Below are 18,671 nucleotides of genomic sequence, written 5' to 3'. Positions count from 1 at the left end.
GCCCGAGAGGCTCAGTGGTTTAGACCACAGCGCCACATGCGTAACTAATACTTTAGGGAGCTGCTAAAGTCACAGTAAATGCAATATATTGCTCTCTATGTCGTTAAATGACATGCAGTTTTCATAATCCCCAACAGATGGAGCCAACTTATTACTTCACTTTTGATTCAGAGGAAACAGTTACCCAACAGATTGCTTGAGGAGAGGAACTGAAATGTACGTAGGATTTGGCAAGATCATTGCATTATATACTACTTTTAGATCCCATCGTTCTCCAAGAAGCTCAGGGTGGAATGCTTGCCCCCCCTTCTTATTTTATCCTCACAACAGGCCAGTGATGTAGGCTAGTTTGAGAGATGGAGAGTCACCCAATATCTGCAAGTAAACTTCATGGCTGAGTAGGGAACACCATATAACCTGGATATACTGCCCCTCAACAGATAAAAGCAAAACAAACCAAATAATAAAAAGGTCTAGAACAATTTAAAAAACAAGGAACAATAAAATCAGCTTGACAACCACTGGATTGTTGTGAAGGCAACTGAGGTTTGAGTGGAGAAAATAAAGTTGTAGCAAAAAGAGAAAACCAGGGCAAGATCAGAGTTTTCAGCCAAGGAAGGTGCCATGTGCACTACGGGAGGGGGACGTTAAGACACAGAAATGCTGGGCACCTGGGCATCATTATGTACTCCCCAAAGCACTCTACATGGGGCATCTCTCGATCTTGGTCTGGAAACTGCAGTTAGTGCAGAATGCTGCAGAACGGTTGCCAGGAGGAGCGAGAGTCCCCTAGCATATCACACCTGTGCTCAAAGATTTGCCCTGGCTGCTAGTTCAATCCCAGGCTGAACTCAAGGTATACGGAGTATAAAAAGCCTATTGGTATACAAAGCCTGCAACAACTTGGGACCAGTTTTCTTAAGGGATTGCCTTGCCCCACGTGTGCCGACTTGGAGCTACAGAACTGCAAGTGCCATGCAATGCCCATTCTGCATTTGCAAAGAGTTGTTCCTTTAAGGTGACAACACCTGTATTCTGGAACTAAACATTAGGCAGGTGCCACCATTGTTTTTTCTTTTAGGTGCCTGCTGAAAATGTTCCCGTTTCAGTGGGCATATCCAGACACATGATTCTGTTACATGTTTCACCGGTTTAAAAATATTTAGTGTGCGTTTTTAAAGGTTCAGCTGGAGCCACTGCTGCATTCTTGCACCTTGGCCTTCACTCACCTCCCTACTGCTCCTGGGGCTATTTATGTCCCTCTACTTTTCTGGGAACCTCCCCAGCCTCCTTCTCCATGTTCTGGGTGCTGTCTGCCATAATTCTGGCCACCTTGCCAAACAGTAAAAAATCAACCCAGCCCAAATTTGCTGTAACGTTTTTTGCAACAACCCTGGAAAGACTGCAGACATTCTCAACAACATCCTTCACTGGAGGATGAACACCCAAGCAGGGAGAAGAGAGAGGGATGGGGTTTTGTGAAACCACAGTTTGACTTCCTTCTCCATGGATAGGCAAACTAAGGCCCGAGGGCCGGATCCGGCCCAATCGCCTTCTAAATCCGGCCTGGGAACCAGCGTGTTTTTACATGAGTAGAATGTGTGTTTTTATTTAAAATGCATCTCTGGGTTATTTGTGGGGCCTGCCTGGCGTTTTCACGAGTAGAATGTGTGTTTTTATTTAAAATGCACCTCTGGGTTATTTGTGGGGCCTGCCTGGCGTTTTCACATGAGTAGAATGTGTGTTTTTATTCAAAATGCATCTCTGGGTTATTTGTGGGGCATAGGAATTCGTTCTTTTTTCTTTCTTTTCCAAAATATAGCCCGCCCCCCCACAAGGTCTGAGGGACAGTGGACCAGCCCCCTACTGAAAATGTTTGCTGACCCCTGGGGCCCTACTCAGTCAGGAAGCTCAGTGGGTGACCTTGGGCAATTTGCTTCCTCTCAGTCGGATCTATCTCACAGGGTTGTTCTGTCTATAAATGGGGTGAGGAGAGGAGAAGAGAGAACCACACACATGGTCTCTAGCTCCTTGGAAGAAAGGTGGGATATAAACTTTGCATGAGTGATGTAAAACAAGAACTGGCATCCCCCTGAAAACTGAAGGAACAGAGAAGTATAAGAGTAGGAGGGAGAAGAGGGAGGGATCAAAGGCTTCGTGCTCGGCTTACAGAACAGATGGTAATGTTGGTGACAGATACAAAGAGTAGCTGGAGAGAGGAATGGTTAGGAGGGAAAGCGAGAGGCTCGATTATTATAGAGTTGAGTAATAATAATAAGTGGCTATGATTGCTTCAAGACAGTTTAGGTGCATGTGGGTTTAAGACTGCACGGCAGTCTTAGCCGCATCGTTGTCAATTTCATCCACCACCACATTCTAGCGAAGAAAAGGAGGAAGGGCGTTTTTGCTTTTTCATTCATGCTTGCGTGACATAAAGCCACATCCTTCCGCAACAGTAAGCAACACTCTATTTAACTGCCCCCAAATAGGATATTAAAGCCAACTAGGAAGATCAAATCTTGGGGGACATTACAGGAAATGTATCGTTAATACGCATGTGTATAGCATTTTAGTCTGTCAGGTGATTTGCAATTTTTACTGTATGAAACCCAAACTGCTGGCTTGAACCCAAAGGTTCTCCTTCTGCTTGTGGGGGGTGTCGCCTGCTCACAGGAAGTCTGCAGTTCAATGGTGCTTTGCATGCAAAATGTCCCAGGCTAAATCCCTGACATCTCCCCTGCCTGAAACTTTGAAGAGCCCCATCTATTGAGCCAGATGGGCCAATGGTCTGATTTGGTATAATGTGGCTTCCTATATATTTCCCAAGGACTGTTTTACCCTAAAGCGCTGTGCAAGAAAAGAGAGGTCAAACCTAAGGAGGTTAATCTGTTTATACAACAGTTTTTGCAATGTCTTGCATAAGCCGAATAACTGCAACTGATCACAGCACTGTGCAAATGTGTAAACGTTCACAGAACCACACTAGTGGCGTTCCCCACTTCTGCTCATGGTTGTTTGGATCTAATCCCTACATCCATCTGAATCCCACTCTGCAGACAGAAAAACAAGGCTGAGAAACTGACAACCCACAGGATTGGAACTACTGGGCTCCACTGGGTTCCCTGTAAATACAGTAACCATTCCATTCTCTTCAATGGCAGAGAAAGGTTTCACTGCCCAAGCCGTCTGAATGATTGAACATGAAACACTGTGAGCAACAGGGTGGATAAAAATCAATGTTTTTTTTAAAATAAAAAAGTGGAATGTTAAAATTTAAATTGAATTTTTTTAATTTAAATTGGATTTTTAAAATAAAATGCTTTTGGAGAAAAAAATATTTCTATACTATTGTATTTAGGTTACATTATAGTCCAAAGGCTATTCACCAGGAAATAAGGATTTGTTTCAAGTTTTTCATGTGTGCTAAAACTCAGTCCAAGGTGTGTGTTGTTTTTTTAAAAAAAGTTTAACCACATCAGTTAACAAACATGGATACATATGCTATAATGTTACTGCTTTAGTTATATATACAGTGGATGCTCAGGTTGCGAATGTGATCCGTGCGGGAGGCACGTTCGCAACCCGCAGTACCGCGTCTGCGCACGCGCGGATCGCAATTCAGCGCTTCTGTGCATAGTGTGATTTAGTACTTCTGTGCATGTGCAAGCACCGAAACCCGGAAGTAACCTGTTCCGTACTTATGGGTTCGGCGCGGTGTGCAACCCGAAAACGCACGACCTGAAGCGTCTGCAACCCAAGGTATGACTGTAAATTGGTTAAACTGTTATTAAGGAAATGAATATTTTTCTCCTTCCAATAAAGTACAGCAGAAAAGTTGTCCAAATATAAACAGTTAACTTATTAAACCTCACAATAATTTCATAATTATCTGTCTATGTATTTCTAATACTATAGTATAACCAAATCAGTATATAACTGTAAAAACTACTGAAAATTTTTTATTGCAAAAATGAAACCTTCATCTGGTTGTAAATATTAAGATTATACCAGAAAGGATGAGTCTTTCTGTAAAAAAAAGTTTTAAATCAAGCCTTACTGACTAGTGATTTAAATCAATTTGATTTAAATCAAATCCACCCTGGTTAGCAACTTCACTGCCATCATCAAAAACTAACATGATAATTGGATCTTGGTAGTCCCCATTTTTCAAAATATTGTAGCAGGATGCCAACAATTCCTTGGGCTGGTGGAGAAAGACCAAATGCCGCTAGTCATGCTGATCAATGTTGTCTTACTGTTCTCCTTTGCTTTGTTGCAACAACCTGCCAGTTTTCATCAAGGGCTATCTTTGTTCTGCAGCTGTGTGGTGTCTTGTGCAATGAAATTCTCAAACGACAGAAAACAATAAAAGCACTATTTCTAATTCTGCCATCTAGCAACATCAAGAACACCAGCTTACAGCTATTCTCTGGTAACCTCCTGCACTGTGTTAGCTAACCTTTTTGGCTGTGATTATGCCATTAGTGAAGAGACACGGGTGGCGCTGTGGTCTAAACCACAGAGCCTAGGGCTTGCCGATCAGAAGGTCGGCAGTTCAAATCCCCGTGACGGGGTGAGCTCCCGTTGCTCGGTCCCTGCTCCTGTCAACCTAGGAGTTCGAAAGCACTTCAAAATGCAAGTAGATAAATAGGTACCACTCCGGCGGGAAGGTAAACGGTGTTTCTGTGCGCTGCTCTGGTTTGCCAGAAGCAGCTTAGACATGCTGGCCACATGACCCGACAAACGCCGGCTCCCTTGGCCTATAGAGCGAGATGAGCGCGCAACCCCAGAGTCGTCCGTGACTGGACCTAATGGTCAGGGGTACCTTTACCTTTATGCCATTAGTGGAATGCCCTCAAGGTGCCAATACTGTTCTCTTTCAGACTTAAAATGTGCCAATGATGATGCTTTTAAGAATTGTAAATTTACCTGGATGACGCATAAACTACTGTAAACAATCCTGGACTCAATTTTGATGGAGAGTGGTATAAAAATGTTTTAAATTAATGAAAATAAAAGAAGTTGAGTTACATCTACAGTACTTGAATTAATGAAAATAAAAGAAGTTGAGTTACATCTACAGTACTTGAATAGTAATGACCTTGAGCTCAGACTCCATATTACTTTGGGAGACAAATATACTTACAGGGCTCCGTTTCCTGATCTCCAGCTTCCTTCCCTTCCACATTCTGCTTTTTAAACTCGTTAAGATCTGTCTGCAAAATATCGTGGATGGCAGCATGAATCAAAGATGCTGCAAGGAGTGGCGGTGCATTCCTGTTATGGAAAGAAAGGAAAGAGACTGAAATGGACTGCATAGCCAAGGAACAGCAGTTGATGAAAGTCTAAAATGAAGTATGTTTACGATTCCGACACACACATCTATTCTTCATGATTTGAAGGGCAGTTGGCTGGGGCAACCCAGTCAGATGGGTGCGGTATAAATAATAAAATGATTATGGTGGTGGTGGTTTTTTGTTCAACATTTTGAGGAAGGGATGGCACAAATACAAGGTAACATTACTGTTCCTATTAAGTAAATACTGCTAGATTTGTATAATGAAGAGTAATAATCTTTTGATACATTTTTTTAAAAAGTGAACCAAACCCATGGTTCACCCCAGAGTAGTACAACTCATAGCAACCTATTCTGTACTGTACACTTATCTATGTATTTCGTTTTAGGATTCACACATATAAGATCCAGTTTACATTGGAAGGACTTCTGCCCATTCTAAGCATGCTTGCAAGGGGATTGTTTTCAGTTATTATGAGCTAATCCAAGGCACTTCCTGTTATTCTCTTTTTCTCAAAGCAACTGGATTCTGTGCTGGAAACTGATGTCAACAATAGCATCCTTCTTCCCTCCCAGAATTTCCTGCAGGATACAAACTGCATCTTTTGGCATGAACAATACTTTGCTTCCTGTTCGGAAAAAGCGAAGTGGAGAGCTAGGTGAACAAACACCCCCTTCCCCCCAAAAAACTGGCCTAGCATTAAGTCATATTTTATTCTTAACAGGAGCAATTGTTAAAGGTAGGTAGCCGTGTTGGTCTGCCATAGTCAAAACAAAATAAAAAAATTCCTTCCAGTAGCACCTTAGAGACCAACTAAGTTAGTTATTGGTATGAGCTTTTGTGTGCAAGCACACTTCTTCAGGAGCAATTGTGCAAGTCGCAGTACTAGTGTGTACATGAGACTGATAGCGATAGTACATGAGAAATGGATAGCATTGTTGCAGAAAGCTACGGTTGCATACGCACAGTATATTTAAAGTACATCCCCTCAAGAATCCTGGGAACTGGTACAGTGGTACCTCGGGTTACATACGCTTCAGGTTACATACTCCGCTAACCCAGAAATAGTGCTTCAGGTTAAGAACTTTGCTTCAGGATAAGAACAGAAATCGTGCTCCGGTGGTGCAGCGGCAGCAGGAGGCCCCATTAGCTAAAGTGGTGCTTCAGGTTAAGAACAGTTTCAGGTTAAGAACGGACCTCCGGAACGAATTAAGTACTTAACCTGAGGTATCATTCCTCATAGAGCTACAATTCCCAGTGCCATTGACAAACTAAAGTTCCCAAGACACTTTGGGAGCGGTGCTTTAAATGTATGTGGTGTACGTCACCACTTACAGACTCGTGGTTGCCATTTTCTTTCACATAAGGAGAAAGAGTGCATAGCACTGTTGCAAAGGGAGAATGCACAGATTCAGAAGAACCAAACAAAAATAGTGGGGCAGGAGGAATAAGAACGGATAAGGGTCACAAAATAGTCAACCGTTGCTTGTGGTGAGAATAGGGAATGTGGCTGCCAAACTGCACATCAAAAGGAATAACGCTGAACGGATGAGGGGTTTTTTTAAAGCAGCTCCATTAATGGGAGAGGAAAGATTTGCAGGGGCAGCCATGAATATATCTGTGGTTTCGGAAGGCAAACTGCTATTTCCTAGTGATAAAACAGAATTCTGTTATCTCATGGTTTGCCCTTCCCCCGGGTAACATAACATATAACAAGCTCTAGCTGGGCAGGCGTGCATTTAAGGCAGTAGACGGACAGCCATAGCTGAGAAGCAATTCCATGCAGGCGACTGAGCAGGCTGGCAGGCGAAGGCTGCCTATGCATGCTTTTTAAAGCAAGTGACCTCTCTCAAAGAATCCTGGGAACTGTAGTTTTTTAAGGGAGCCAGGAACTGAAACTCTGGGAGGGGTAAACTACAACGACCATGATTCTTTGGGGGATGCCATGTGCTTTAAATGTACTTTTAACATGGTGTGTACACAGTTGAAGGCTGGAGTTCTCCACCCCTCCGCTGCACCTAGCAGAAGAGCAGGGGTGCTCTCTGTCCCTTTTCTGCCAGCCCCAAGCAGGCTAGTAAAAAAAGAGGAAGGAAGGAAGGCTATTGAAGTTATTTTTACAAGTCTGAGCTAGGTTCACATGGTAGGATTCCCACCTCCCAAAACAAGAGAAGGGTCATTTTCAGGATTTAATTTGAGCTGCAATTCTTAAACTATGGGCCCTGATCCCAAGTCTTTTGTATAGGTAAAGGGACCCCTGACCATTAGGTCCAGTCTTGACCAACTCTGGGGTTGTGGCGCTCATCTCGCTTTATTGGCCGAGGGAGCCGGCGTACAGCTTCTGGGTCATGTGGCCAGCATGACTAAGCCGCTTCTGGCGAACCAGAGCAGCGCACGGAAATGCCGTTTACCTTCCCGCCAGAGCGGTAGCTATTTATCTACTTGCACTTTGACGTGCTTTCGAACTGCTAGGTTGGCAGGAGCAGGGACTGAGCAACGGGAGCTCACCCCGTCGCGGGGATTTGAACTTCTGACCTTCTGATCGGCAAGACCTAGGCTCTGTGGTTTAACCCACAGCGCCACCCGCGTCCCAAGCCTTTTGTACCCATCCATTAATTGGGTGTATCATTATCATATTCGGGTCGGCTTGCAAATAATTTATGAGTGTGTTCAGTCTGCTTCTCTCTTTCGCCACCTAGTAAGCCTGCCAAGCCTACAGGCACCTGGAATGAGTAAACGGGTTTCACCATTGTGTGTATGCTTACTCAGAAGTAAGCTCTGCCAAGTTCAATGAATTATTAGGGACGTGTACACAGCATTGCTAGCTAGAATATCTCAGTCAGTATCTATCTAAGCCAGGAATGGGTAACTTGGTTGTGGTCTTCCCAGTTTTGTTGGACTACAACTCCCATCAGCCCAAACCTGCATGGCTAATGGTAAAGGAGTTACAGACCAAAATAATCTCCTAACCTGTTAGCAGGAGTTGCTAACAGGTTAGGAGATTACCATAAATTGGTTAGTTGTCTGTTAGTCTGTTGGTTTGGGGGCAATATAAGGATGGTGGGGTTTTTTGGGGGTGTGTGTGTGATGAGATTAATCTCTTGGCCAAGATTCTCAATGAAAGCTCTATGGGTGAGTCCCCTTTTGCAGAACATCCCAGTGCAACAGTTCAAGTATACTTGTAAAATGCCAAAACAAATCTGGTCAAGTCATTAACAGTTGTTCTTTCAAACCCAGGAGCTCTCAGGAGCATTTTTACTCCAATTCAAACCCACAGAAAGAGTACAAAGTCTCAGATAGCCAGGTTCTGTTGGGTGGAAGAGTTGGAGACTCCCTCCCTGAGAATTCTTGTGGTCGAAAAGGAATTAAAAAAAAGTTGGGAAAGTCTTGGCAGTTTTGGAATCTTGGGGATATAAGTAATTTTGAGCCTCACAGAGGCTCTCTAACAAACACTAGCTCCAGGGCAGGAATGCAAAATATGCAGCTACTGTTCGGCTCTTTTTTGCATTAACATAAAGAGTGTCAGGAAGGATGAAACACAGCCCAAGCTTTACAACAATGTGTTGCACTTTGGGGGCGCGAAGAGGTTTTAATTTATTTATTTCAAGATGTTTTCACACCTTCTTCTGAACAAGGTCCAGACATTTTAGCTGGCCTTCATGGCCAACTGAAAATGTGTGGTTCCCAGAGCCACACTCTATCACAACAGAGCAGGGTCTTATCCCTAACCTCATGTTGCACTACCAAAGCACAGTTGAACCCCTGCTCCCATCTCCAACTTCTGAAGGTTCACCTCCCCATATAGCTTAGACCTGGAGACTGGGAAGAGAAGCACGGCCAAAAAAAATCCCTAATCCTAGTGGGAGGCATCCCTTGTCAGAGACTGTCTAAGCACCGATGAGTAATATAGATCAGTCATTCTGTCAGGCCATAGTAGTGGGTTTGCTCTTTTCCTCTTCCCTCCCTAATCTCTTTTCCTTTTATACTGTGTCTTTCAGACTGTAAACCTGAGGGCAAGGACTGTCTTATTGTTGGTATTTTAAGCATTGAAGCATTGAAGAGCAGGTCAAAAATGCTTTAAATAAAGTGTGGACCGTGTCCCAAGGGAAACACATTTTTAATGCACAGTCTAGCAACATTTTGTCTACCATTGAGAAATGAGTTTATTGAAGCAGACATACCAGCTGATGCTGAACCACAAAGTTGCTAATTCAGAACCACTGTACAGATACTTTTCGAACTGTCATGCTACAGCTTAGTTGCAACAATATAACCAAGGTGGAACCATGTCTGCATTCAGGACAGTTCTTCAGACATAACGTGAATGAGCTATTAATAATAATAGTATTCAGAAAATTGCACACGTTCACCTATTTGCATGGTTAAAACTGGGTAAAATTGTTATTTTAAGCAAAGTAACAATTCATCACCGGGGAGAATAATGAATATGAAATAGGAAGCATTCCTTAATAGAGAGAGGCTAAGTTGACTTTAAATTTGCTTTAGCTAGATAAATAGTTTTGAATCCAAACTACACCAGTGTTTACTAGAATTTAACAACGAACAAGACCATCATCTAAAACAAATAAAAGCAGCCAAAAACAGAAGAGCAAGCTGAAATAGCGGCATCATAACAAAATCAAGGACTGGATAAATTTGATTTACAAAAGATCCAAGGATCCAAACTAATCTTGTCTAGTTTGGCCCTATTTATACAGCTAATTGTACCATTTTACTGCCATTGCTAACGTGAGAAAATGAAATGAGAGTGAACATTTTGCACCTCTTAAATTAAAAGGACAGTAAAACAATAACCACCACTACACACGAAAGAGTTTAATTTTTAATTCAAACTGACAATTTTTTAATGCACAAGAAGCATATGTAAAGGCCAAAAGGGCTAGAGGTTATCTAGTAATTTTCCCTGGTAGAGCATATAATATGCTGTTTTTGTACTCCATACAAATTCTGCTGCAAGACTGGAAAACTGTAGTCCTAAGCATCTTTGGAAATATGTTGGCTTGAAATCAGCTAAGATTTCATTGCAGGGAAACAGGTTTAGGATCAGGATACAATGCACTATCCTCTATGCTGCCAAACTAAAGAGAGGGGAAATATTTAAAGATGAAAATAGAATTTAAAAGGAAGCAACATCCAAATTAAATTCAGGTTAGGCAACAGATGGTGTGATCACACCAGATGCCCTGCCAGGGAAAAACATCCAGGTTACGGGTGTTTTAGTGTTGCACACAAGCATCTGGACAACATTATGAATTACCAGGTCTGAACAGTGGCCTTAGCTTGCTCACATCCAGGTAACAGTGTTCATTTCATTTATTATTAAGCATTTACTAATAAATTCAGATTTAGAACAATTGCATCAACATCATTCAATGAGATGTAAGTGATGGGATGATAAAAAAGGGGGATTCAGAGAAGACTGACTGTTTTACAATCCTCTCTAAATCCCTTTCATCTCATTTCATAAAACTTATTTAATGATCCTTTGGTTTTAATATATTTTATATATGTATATCGTTTTAATTTTATCAATATTTAATTGCTTTTAATGATTGTTTTTACAGTGGTACCTCGGGTTACATATGCTTCAGGTTACAGACTCCACTAACCCAGAAATAGTACCTCGGGTTAAGAACTTTGATTCAGGGTGAGAACAGAAATCGTGCTCCGGCAGCGCGGCAGCAGCAGGAGGCCCCATTAGCCTGAAGTGGTGCTTCAGGTTAAGAACAGTTTCAGGTTAAGAACGGACCTCCGGAACGAATTAAGTACTTAACCCGAGGTACCACTGTATTATGGTTTTTGTCAGTTGTTTTTTATCTATAAGCTGCCTTCAGTTCCATCAGGGGGGAAAGTGGGGTATAACAATAACAATAACAATAGATGCAATTGCACAAAATCTGAAGTCTTTTAGCTTATTTTGCTAGCCAATACAACTAACAAGGTGGTTAGGTACTTAACACAGATTAACAGATGAAGCAACAGCAGAAATTCACCCAAAACTTTCATACAAAAAATATAAATGCTATAAATCAGGGCAGTAGCAGGAAAGGACAATGTGAGACCACAGTGCCATGTCAGTCATAGCAAAACTTTGTAGTGCCTCTTTAATTATACATGTGCACACACACACACACACAGGATAACTGGTTAATTCTGACTCAGGAGAGGAACCATTGTGCAACCTATCAAGGATTTTTAAAAACAAATTGTGACCAATATTTATAAGCCATCAAGCTTTTATTTATCACAATTTGGTCAGGTGCAATCAATTTGCAGGGTGCTCTACTACAGTTTAGTATGATTTTGTTCTTCCATTCACAGTTAAGAACCCCCACTCACCTCTTCCCAACATTGAGACATTGCTCTGTCTTTTCTGAACTGGGATGTGTTTTAAACAACAACCATTTATCTACTCCTTAACCACACTAGTCTCCAATTCATTTACAACAGGCATAGGCAAATTCGGCCCTCCAGATGTTTTGGGACTACAATTCCCTGACCACTGGTCCTGTTAGCCAGGGATCATGGGAGTTGTAGTCCCAAAACATCTGGAGGGCCGAGTTTGCCTATGCCTGATTTACAAAGATACTATACAGTGTACCTTGGCCTATGAACTTAATCCATTCCAGAAGTCCGTTTTTAAACATACTCAGCATGTTCTGCTTCCAAGGCAAAGTTCACAAACCAAAACACCTACTTCCGGGTTTTCAGCGTTCTTAATCCAAGTTGTTCATAAACTAAGCTGTTCTTAAACCAAGGTACCACTGTACAAATATAAATATTGATTGAAACTATAAAATCAAACTTCATTTAAAATGCCTGCTTTGAATAATAAAAAAAAAAGTTCAGTAGGTGCCAGTAGGGAGGTGGCCTGTCCAACCTCAACTGGAAATGATTTCCATAAAATTTGGTTCCTGGTGGATCTGAGCTCTGCATCTGTGCCGTGGGAAGCCACTAATAATGACGTCCCCAAAGACCTCAGCGATCGGGCAGGAATATAATAGATTAGGCCAGGCATGTCCAAAGTCCATTTCGGGGGCCTAACCTGGCCCACCGGTTGGTTTAATCCGGTTCCTGTGGCAGTTTATTTCCTGTGGTAAAATAAAAAAACCCCTAAAACTTCAATCCTAAAAAAAGGGCAACAACTGTGGTTGGCCCTCTAGTCAGCCCTCACGGCCCTTCACTTCATCAAATCTGGCCCTCTTTGAAAAAAGTTTGGACACCACTGGATTAGGCAGTCCTTGAGGTACTCTGGGCCCAGTTGTTAAAGGCCTTGTAAATAAATGCAAGAAACTTGAACCAGGCTCAGTAGCATATGGGCTGCCAGTGCATACTTTTGAGTAATGGAGTTATGTGCTGGCAGTAGTCTGTCCATAGCTGTCAACTTTTCCCTTTTCTTGTGAGGAATCCTATTTGGAATAAGGGAATTTCCCTTAAAAAAAGGAAAACGTTGACAGCTATGAGTCTGTCCCCATCAACAGTCTAGCTGCAATGTTTTGCAACTGCTGGAACCGAAAAGTAGCCCCACATAGAGTGCACTCGCTTCAATAATGGAGTCTTGAGGTTACCAGTGAATGGATCACTGTGGCCAGACCATTCCTGTCCCAGAACGACCGTAGATGACAAACCACCTGTAGCTGGTAAAAGGCACTCCTAGCCACTCAGGCCAACTGAGCTTCAGTGACAAAGATGGACCCAGGAGCACCCCAAACACTGAACCTGTTCTTTCAGAGGGAGTGCAACCCCATCCAGAAGAGGCCAAGTTTCCAGGATGCAGGAACTACCAACCCACAGTCTCCATCTCTGTGCCCAGACAATGGTCCAGCTTGTGCACAGCCTCACCTAACTCAGATGCTATGGAGAACCAGAGCTGTGTGTCATCAGTGTACTGATGGCACTTTGCCCCCAAATTCCTAATGGCCGCACCCTCCTAGGACCCTCGTACCTACGGGACCGCCTCTCCCGGTATGCCCCACAGAGAGCCTCAAGGTCCATAAACAGCAACACCCTAATGGTCCCGGGCCCTAAGGAAGTTAGATTAGCTTCAAGCAGAGCCAGGGCCTTTTCAACACTGGCTCCGGCCTGGTGGAACGCTCTGCCTCATGAGACCAGGGCCCTGCAGGATCTGATTTCTTTCCGCAGGGCTTGTAAGACAGAGTTGTTCCGCCTGGCCTTTGGCTTGGAACCAATTTGAATCCCTCCCCCTCTTTCTTTTTTTCTTTTTCCTTTCTCCTCCTGTGATGAGGCTGCATTTTAATATTTTAATGTTTCAATATTTGAATGTTGTATTTTAATCTTGTTTTTAAGTTGCATTCATTCAACTTGTTTTTATTATTGTTTGTTAGCTGCCCTGAGCCCGGCCTTGGCTGGGGAGGGCGGGGTATAAATAAAATTATGATGATGATGATGATGATGATGATGATGATGCATGGCAATCAAATGCAAACGATTGTGTATCTGAACAACAGAGCTCCAAAACCACAACAGCTCCACAATGGCCCAGTCGGACCTCTCAAAAGCCAAATAAATCTTGCTTTGTGGCTCTTTTATAACGGGCACTGCTTCACATTTGCACAGTTCTGGCGATATAGGTAGGTGCTTTTTCTACCCATTCTTCCCTGGTTCTTTTCAAACCACCTACCGTTACCGCAGAAGGTATTTGCACACACACAAAGCTCTTAACATATTTTAGTACATGCGACATTACATTTCATACCTTTGAGAGTTAAATAGAAAAGCAATGCTTTGCCATTTTCAGAATAACATTTGAAGTCAGTAGTCCAAAAATTACTGGGTGGGGCAAACCACTCCAAATTCCTCTTCAAGCTGCACTCATGAATTTGGCTTGTGATTCACCCAGCAGTGTGGGTTTTCTTGATTCACTCCCCCCTCCCAAAAAAAATTCCTAGGTGAAGTAATCTAATTTTCACTTTGTATCAGATAATTTTCCAACTTCCTAGAAAATGGGCTAAAAACTTCAAAACCGCTAAGTTTGTCTAGTCCTATATTTGCAGCTGGTATCCATTCCTTGTTTCTAATTGAAGGAAAGCTTCGCTCCTGCACATAATGTTGCACAAACCGTTCTAATACTAAGACATTCACTCACCACCTTAGAATGTTCAGTTCACATTGAGTTCAGGAAAAACATTGTATTTTGACCCGTTCTTAATGCATAGTTGATCACATCTACGGAACGTGATTATTATGCTCTTTTAAGTTTCCTATATCAATCATTACTAATTGTTTTAAGTCTTACTATATTAATCATTGGTTATAATTTAATTAGGAGGTCTTCATGCCTGTCTAGTTCTGTGCTCCCTTTCCCAGCCTTTAATCTATCGGTGATTAATGCCTATATGCAACCTTTTGCTTTGTACTTGTGTTAACCAATCAGCAATAAGCACATATGTGGCAATGCTGTAATATTCAATAAAAGAGGCTCCTCGAGACTTGCTCGAGAGATGCCTCCCAGATGACACTCGCTACCTGTCTGTCGTTATTTCAACCCAACACTAATTAAGTTGAAAAACGAAAAAACTGGATGCCTAGTTCACTTCATGCCTAGTTCACTTAAGGTAAAGGTAAAGGGACCCCTGACATTAGGTCCAGTCGTGGCCGACTCTGGGGTTGCGGCGCTCATCTCGCTTTATTGGCCAAGGGAGCCGGCATATAGCTTCCGGGTCATGTGGCCAGCATGACTAAGCCGCTTCTGGTGAACCAGAGCAGCACACGGAAACGCCGTTTACCTTCCCGCTGGAGCGGTACCTATTTATCTACTTGCACTTTGAGGTGCTTTCGAACTGCTAGGTTGGCAAGAGCAGGGACCGAGCAACGGGAGCTCGGGGATTCGAACCGCTGACCTTCTGATTGGCAAGTCCTAGGCTCTGTGGTTTAACCCACAGCGCCACCTGTGCCCCTCTAGTTCACTTAACCTTCACTAAATGTAGAAGTGGTAGTTGTTAAAACTGTGTCTTGCCCTCCTTGTGCTCAAAGCAGCACCTGTGAGTTACCCAGGCTCGCTCCCACTGGGGCAGTAGTAGGCTCAGAACTGCTTATTTCCATAAAAACAATTACCGGTACAATAGGATTTGCAGTCCATTTGTAGGCCTTGCCTGTACCGTTAGCAGGCACTGTGCAATTCCCAAGGCAACCCATTCTTTTTAAACAGTCTTTTTGAAACATTTGCACCTACTCTTTCATATAATCACCAATAATCCCCTCCTTCCCCCACATACACTAATAACCCCACAAGCACACCCTATGACTCCATCCATACATTCAGATACAGCCTCCACACACATGCACTATTGATGATGCTCTCCACAGTCTATACACTTGCCTGAATAAGGCAACCCTTCCTATCTGTGCATTCACGATGCCACCTCACACATGCACTAATAATGCACCCTAGTCCTACTTTAGTAAGTCCACTCTTCCTACATCTTGCTATCATTAGGCAAACTATGCAGCTGCCTAGGCTGCAGACTTCAGAGGGGCGCAGTACTGACCTTCAGGAGGCAAAGTTTAATATACATTAGTTTTTATTATATCATATACATTTCTGACATTATTTTACCTTTATGTTATATTTTGATGAATTTTATCACTTCCGCAAGACATCTGTTTTTGAAAACTGAGGTTATCAATCGGGTTTGTGTGTGTGTGTGTGTGTGTGTGTAAGTACTTAGCCTTGCCTAGGGCACAAAATGCACTGGCACGGGGACTGTACTACGTATTATTATTATAAAATGAATTTATACCCCACCCTTCCTCCCCAAGGAGCCCGTATGCACTTCAAAACACGACCTCACTCACATTATTGACTCCACAATCCATATGCATTTACAAAGCTGCCTCACCCTTGCACTTGTGAGCCCACAATCCATGTGCACTCAAGACACCTTCACCCTTGCACTATTGACTCCACAATCCATATGCACTCGAGACACTTTCACCCTTGCACTCGTGAGCCCACAATCCATGTGCATTTGAGACACTTTCACCCTTGCACTCGTGAGCCCACAATCCATGTGCACTCAAGACACCTTCACCCTTGCACTCGTGAGCCCACAATCCATACGCATTTGAGACACTTTCACCCTTGCACTAATGAGCCTGCAATCCATGTGCACTCAAGAAACCTTCACCCTTGCACTACTGACTCCACAATCCATATGCATTTGAGACACTTTCACCCTTGCACTTGTGAGCCCACAATCCATATGTACTCATGCTGCTGCCTCACCTTTGCACTAGTGACCCCACAATCCACACACACACACACACAGACACACACACACACGTGTGCACCTCCCGCTCCCTGCCCGCTCTGCAGGACCCAGCCCTAGCTTCGCTCTCCCAACTCCGTGCCCAGTTTTCGCCCCGGGCGCAACTTTCCGCCGCGCCGCCTCTCGCTCCGCCACCCGCGGCTCCTCCTCAGGCTCCCCCCGGGGCCTCTCTCTCTCTCTCCGGCCCCTACCTGCTGCCCAAGAAGGTCCGGGCCAACTCGGCCAGCTCCGCCGGCGCTTCGGCCTGGCTGAGGGACCCCAGGCGGCCCGGCGCCGGGCTCCAGGGCGGCGCGTCGTCCGGGCCCAGCGGCCTCGGAAAGTCCCTCAGGAGGGTCCCCACGAAGCCCCGCGCCGCCTCCGGCCACGCCATGGCCTCCACGCGCGAGCGAGCGAGCGAGCAAGCACCCGAGCGCTTCCCGCGAGCTGCCTGACTGGAGGGAGGCGGACTCCGCCGCGCGGCCCGGCCTCCGCCTCCTCCTCTCCCCGCCTCCCCTGCCTTCTGACCCCCGAAGGGAAGCGGAGGGGCGGCGCCGGCCCCGCCTGGAAACGGCTCCTGTCAGGGCCGGGCGGCGGCGGGGAAAGGGCAGCGGCGGCCGATATCATCATCATCATCATTATGGAACGCCCTCCTGTCAGATGTCAAGGAAATAAAGAACCACACAACGTTTATTATTATACTTAATAAGGTAGTAGTAGTAGTAGTAATAATAATAATAATAATAATAATTTGCTGTTGTTGGGCACCCTCCCATCAGATGTCAAAGAAATAAAGAACTACACAACGTTTATTATTATACATAATAAAATTATTATTATTATTATTATTATTATTAGTTGTTGTTGGGCACCCTCCCATCAGATGTCAAGGAAATAAAGAACTACACAACGTTTATTATTATACATAATAAAATTATTATTATTATTATTATTATTATTAGTTGTTGTTGGGCACCCTCCCATCAGATGTCAAGGAAATAAAGAACTACACAACGTTTATTATTATACATAATAAAATTATTATTATTATTATTATTATTATTATTATTATTATTAGTTGTTGTTGTTGTTGTTGGGCACCCTCCCATCAGATGTCAAGGAAATAAAGAACTACACAACGTTTATTATTATACATAATAAAATTATTATCATTATTATTAGTTGTTGTTGTTGGGCACCCTCCCATCAGATGTCAAGGAAATTAAGAACTACACAACTTTTAGAAGACATCTGAAGGCAGCCCTGTATCAGGAAGTTTTTTAATGTTTGACGTTTTACTATGTTTTTATATATGCTGTAAGCCGCCAGAGTGGCTGGGGAAACCCTGCCAGATGGGTGGGGCATACATAATAACATTTATTGTTGTTGTTGTTGTTGTGGGGTGCCCTCCCATCAGATGTCAAGGAAATAACGACACAACTTTTAGAAGATATCTGAAAGGCAGCCCTGTATCGGGAAGGTTTTTTGTTTGTTTGACGTTTTACTATGTTTTTATATGTGCTGCAAGCCACCCAGCCAGATGTGTGGGTAATCATCATCATTATCACCATCATGAAATTTGCACACCGCTTGATTTTCTTTGGTTAAAAAAACACACACACCTCAAAGCGGTTTACAGGAGACAAAACGGTAAAATCAAGAAAAAAATCACAGCATGCAAAAGTTAAAATGCCAAAACAGATTAGAATTGCCTCAGCTTTCTAAGCCGCTGAGCAGACTTGCCTACACAGGAATGTTTTTAGCAGGCGCTGAAGAGAGTACAGTGAAGGTCTAGGCACTTTTAGTTCCCTGTTGTGGCTGGAAAATCTGTCCCTTCTGCCCACCCCACCCCATGTTTATCTGAAAACATAAAACAGATTTCCAGTGCCATTGGTTTGTGAAGGAGTCCCACCGAATTTAAGGGTGCTTACTCCCAGGTAAGTAGGTATAGGAGCGCCGACTTTATTGCATGCAGTAGCCTTTTTTAGAAGGGCAGGTGGTAAATAACAATCAACAGTGTAGGGGCAGTGACTAAAACAGAAACAATACTGATATTTCTGTTGCTTTGGTGCACATATGCATGTGCACGCAC

The 18,671-nt window shown here is 43.4% G+C and overlaps 1 protein-coding gene across 1 annotated transcript in view; it reads right to left on the bottom strand.

The window, feature by feature from the left end:
• The window catches only part of PPM1F (protein phosphatase, Mg2+/Mn2+ dependent 1F), a 39,564-nt gene extending 22,426 nt beyond the window's left edge, over positions 1–17,138 (bottom strand). The window contains exons 1-2 of the mRNA XM_053369290.1: positions 16,795–17,138; positions 5,147–5,277 (exon numbers count right to left, since the gene is read on the bottom strand). Of these exons, the coding sequence (XP_053225265.1) occupies positions 5,147–5,277; positions 16,795–16,973 (310 nt within the window). The 5' untranslated portion in view covers positions 16,974–17,138. The remainder of the gene's footprint in view (positions 1–5,146; positions 5,278–16,794) is intronic.
• Positions 17,139–18,671: the final 1,533 nt, after the last annotated feature.

This window comes from Podarcis raffonei, chromosome 16 (assembly GCF_027172205.1).
Source record: "Podarcis raffonei isolate rPodRaf1 chromosome 16, rPodRaf1.pri, whole genome shotgun sequence".
In the NCBI taxonomy this organism is placed as follows: Eukaryota; Metazoa; Chordata; class Lepidosauria; order Squamata; family Lacertidae; genus Podarcis; species Podarcis raffonei.
This window is presented reverse-complemented; position numbering and strand designations above follow the sequence as displayed.